Source organism: Gorilla gorilla, chromosome 21 (genome assembly GCF_029281585.2).
Source record: "Gorilla gorilla gorilla isolate KB3781 chromosome 21, NHGRI_mGorGor1-v2.1_pri, whole genome shotgun sequence".
In the NCBI taxonomy this organism is placed as follows: Eukaryota; Metazoa; Chordata; class Mammalia; order Primates; family Hominidae; genus Gorilla; species Gorilla gorilla.
Genome location: NC_073245.2, coordinates 33787966 through 33791591, shown reverse-complemented (window position 1 = coordinate 33791591; position 3626 = coordinate 33787966). Strand labels below are relative to the sequence as shown.

The following is a 3626-nucleotide window of genomic DNA, read 5'->3' as shown; positions in this document are numbered from 1 at the left end:
TTTTATTGAATAATGAGTTATGAAAAGAGAACCCAGTGACCTTTTCAAAAAAGGTTAATTCCCTTGAATTTGGCAAAGAAATTCTCCATAATAGGGTGTGGACAGGGTCTTCCGGAACCTTCTGAAATAACCTCCCTGTTCCAGAGATTCAGAGACCGTGACCAAGTGCTCCTGGATGCCTCTGATATCTGAAGACCCTGGGAGGCCAAGCCCTGTATTTTTCCCATTTCTGAGCAAACAGGAGGTCACATTGCTTTCATAGTCAAAGGAGAAGTGTCACCTCTGTGGAGACCCGGTGACTCAAGCTTGGGAGCACTGGGGAAGAGAGGCATGGCTTGGGGAGGCTGCAGTGAGGACAGGAGTGGGGAGGAGGGGGAGATAGAGGAGGAGACCTGGGAGGGGCAGGGAGAACTTAGGCAGGGAGGGATCTTGTGGTTTCTGAGGAGTGAAAAGAGAGATGGAGAAAGAGGGTACGAGCAGAAAGAGGAGGAAGAGTCAGGGGCGGGTCATGGAGGGGGGTGGGGATGAGCTGCCAAAGCAGGATAAATGCACAGCTGCCTGCTGGTCTGGGCTCCCCGCCTCAGGCTCTCACCCTCCTCTCCTGCAGCTCCAGCTCTGTGCTCTGCCTCTGAGGAGACCATGGCCTGGCCCCTGTGCACCCTGCTGCTCCTGCTGGCTGCCCAGGCTGTGGCCCTGGCCTGGAACCCCCAGGAGGAGGACAGGATAATCGGGGGTGGCATCTATGATGCAGACCTCAATGATGAGTGGGTACAGCGTGCCCTTCACTTCGCCATCAGCGAGTATAACAAGGCCACTGAAGATGAGTACTACAGACGCCCGCTGCGGGTGCTACGAGCCAGGGAGCAGGTGGGTGCTGCCTCCACCCGAGGGGTCCTGAGTCCCAGCCTGGTTTGTCGCCCGATCCATAAGAGCATTCCCAGCAAATCAACACTGACATATTCATGATCTAATGCTCAGATTCATTCAGCTTTCCCTGACTCTCCGCTGATGGCCTTCATGCCTAAGCATGCTCCCGGGCCATGCACTGCAGCCACTGTCTGTCCTCTCGGCTTCCTTTAACCCGCAGCAGCCACTGTGTCTATACCATGACTGTGGCATTTCCCAGGGTCCAGCAGGTGGTGATGGAGACTATGCTGACTCTGGATGGGCTTGATGCTGCTCAGGATGAGATCCAGGCCATGAGGCTCACCCTCCTCCCTGAGTCCTCTCCTCAGGGGCCACACAGGAACTTTGCTCCCTATTCTGTAGAGCCCTACTTCACTCCCCAAGTCACACCCCTGGGTACAGAAGGGCTAATGGCCTTCACCCTCAGGCCGGCTGACCACCCCCTACAGCCCAGGGCAGCTGAGTCCCTGCTGGGGTGGAGCACGCCTGACCCTGCCTCTATGAGCTGATGCAGAGTTATACCTCAGCCAGATGAGGACAGCAGTTACCCAGTAGAGAGGAGGAGATGTCAGGTCAAGAGGGAGCTTCAGAAGGGCTATTGGACCCAGCTTGACCTGCATCCCATGGCAGAGCAGCAAATAGTGACACAGCCTTTAGAGCTCCTCCACCTTCTCTTGGAAATTCAAAGGAATGCAGACCAGCCCCATTTCTCCTCCTGCAGCTGTCAATTGGGACCCTCACCCTGCACGGGAGGTGCACTCCCTGGTGCCATGGTCCCCGCTTGCCTCCACCTCCCTTTCAAGCATGACAATAACTTGGAGTGAAGCACAGGGCATTGCAGACCATCAGGCCCGGACGCCTATTTTATACATGGGTAAACTGATACCCATGGGTAAAAAGAGTCAGTGTTCCCTCGCCTCTGAGCCACAGGTAGCAGAATTCAATGAATCCTTTTACCCAGCACAGAAAAAGCAATGTTTAAGAGCGGGCATGAGGCCCAGCACCCTGCCAGCTGACAGGAAGAGGGGGCTTGTGTGCCTTGTGTTGACATGTGGGCAGCTCACGAAGCCCCCAAGCAAGTCCAGTGACTCAGCCACAGTGAAGTGCCTGTGAGTGCATGAACTGATGGGGGCGCTGTCCGTGCGTCCTGTTTTCTCCTGTGTGCAGACCGTGGCCGGGACGAATTATTTCTTCGACGTAGAGGTGGGCCGAACCATATGTACCAAGTCCCAGCCCAACTTGGACACCTGTGCCTTCCATGAACAGCCAGAACTGCAGAAGGTATGTTCCTGATGCGGGTCCCGGGCCAGTCATGCACTGCAGAGGGGTGCGTATGTGTCAGCCTCTGCCCTACCCATGTTTGGAGGGTGTGTGTGTGCAGGTGGGTATGTGGGGAGTCATGTATGCATGGATGTGTACATGTTCATGTACTTGTGGAGGGGTGTGCATATAGGTGTGCATGTGGAAAGGTGCATGTGTGTACACACGTGCCAGTGTGTGCAGGGAGCTGTATGGGAGCATGTGTGCCTGTGTGTGGGGATTCTGGGGGTTTGTACATAGATCCATGGGGTTGAGGGGTCCAAGTGAGTTTATGTAGTTGCCTGTGTGTGTGCAGATGGGGTGGTGAGGGAGGGGGGTGATGTGTTTGATTTGCTAGGAAGGCTTCAGCTTGGGAATGGTTACTGGGAGATCAACTCTGCCTGCTTTGGGGTGTTGCCCGTTGGACAGGAAGAAGCAGCTGTGGGGCTGTGTGCTGGGCAGGGAGAAGGGGCTCTGTCTAATCCCAGGCTCAGGTACCTGCATGCAGCAACAGACACAATGATCAGATTAGTGGGACCTAGAGGCCTGTTAGCTGGGAAGCCCTGGACCTGCCTGGCTCACCCAACACCAACCTCTCCAAGGACCTGCTGGTTCTTGTGAGGTCTCCACTCAGGGGAGAACCACACTCCCCTTGTTACCATTGCCCCATGCCCCAGCTCTTTGAGGCGGAGTTGCCCTGCTCTGGGTTCTTCCCTCTGGCCCTTCTTAGTGCTGGCCTGGGTGCTGGAGGTGGAAGGAGCTGGGGGAAGTGAGCCACCTCCCCATGCCCTGCACCCTTGGGACTCCCAAGGCCTTGCACAGGCTGATCCTCACAGGGCTGTGCTGGGACAGGACACTGCAGGCTGGGGTGGGGTCCCAATGCCACCTGGTGACTTGGAGCCTTGGGAGCGGCAATGGAACAGTCACTATTCATTCTAGTTCAGCACTCTGGGACTCAGCAGGGGTGGGTGAGGGCCCAGTGTCTCACCTCCATCCTCCTCACTCAGGCTGTGACATCTCATGCCTGGGTGACTTCCCCTTTAACTGTAACTCACACTGATTGGCCCTCTCTCTTCCCTTTCACAGAAACAGTTGTGCTCTTTCCAGATCTACGAAGTTCCCTGGGAGGACAGAATGTCCCTGGTGAATTTCAGGTGTCAAGAAGCCTAGGGATCTGTGCCAGGGAGTCACACCGACCACCTCCTACTCCCACCCCTTGTAGTGCTCCCACCGCTGGACTGGTGGCCCCCACCCTGCGGGAGGTCTCCCCATGCACCTGCAGCAGGAGAAGACAGAGAAGGCTGCAGGAGGCCTTTGTTGCTCAGCAGGGGGCTCTGACCTCCCTCCTTCCTTTTGCTTCTCATAGCCCTGGTACATGGTACACACACCCCCACCTCCTGCAATTAAACAGTAGCATCACC

The 3626-nt window shown here is 56.1% G+C and overlaps 1 protein-coding gene across 1 annotated transcript; it reads left to right on the top strand.

The window, feature by feature from the left end:
• Window positions 1-572: 572 nt before the first annotated feature.
• On the top strand, window positions 573-3626 carry LOC109023081 (cystatin-SA). The gene is made up of 3 exons (XM_019017559.3): window positions 573-867; window positions 2074-2187; window positions 3292-3626. Exons 1-3 carry the CDS (start codon window positions 640-642, stop codon window positions 3373-3375), a joined length of 426 nt encoding a protein of 141 aa, XP_018873104.2. The 5' UTR covers window positions 573-639; the 3' UTR covers window positions 3376-3626.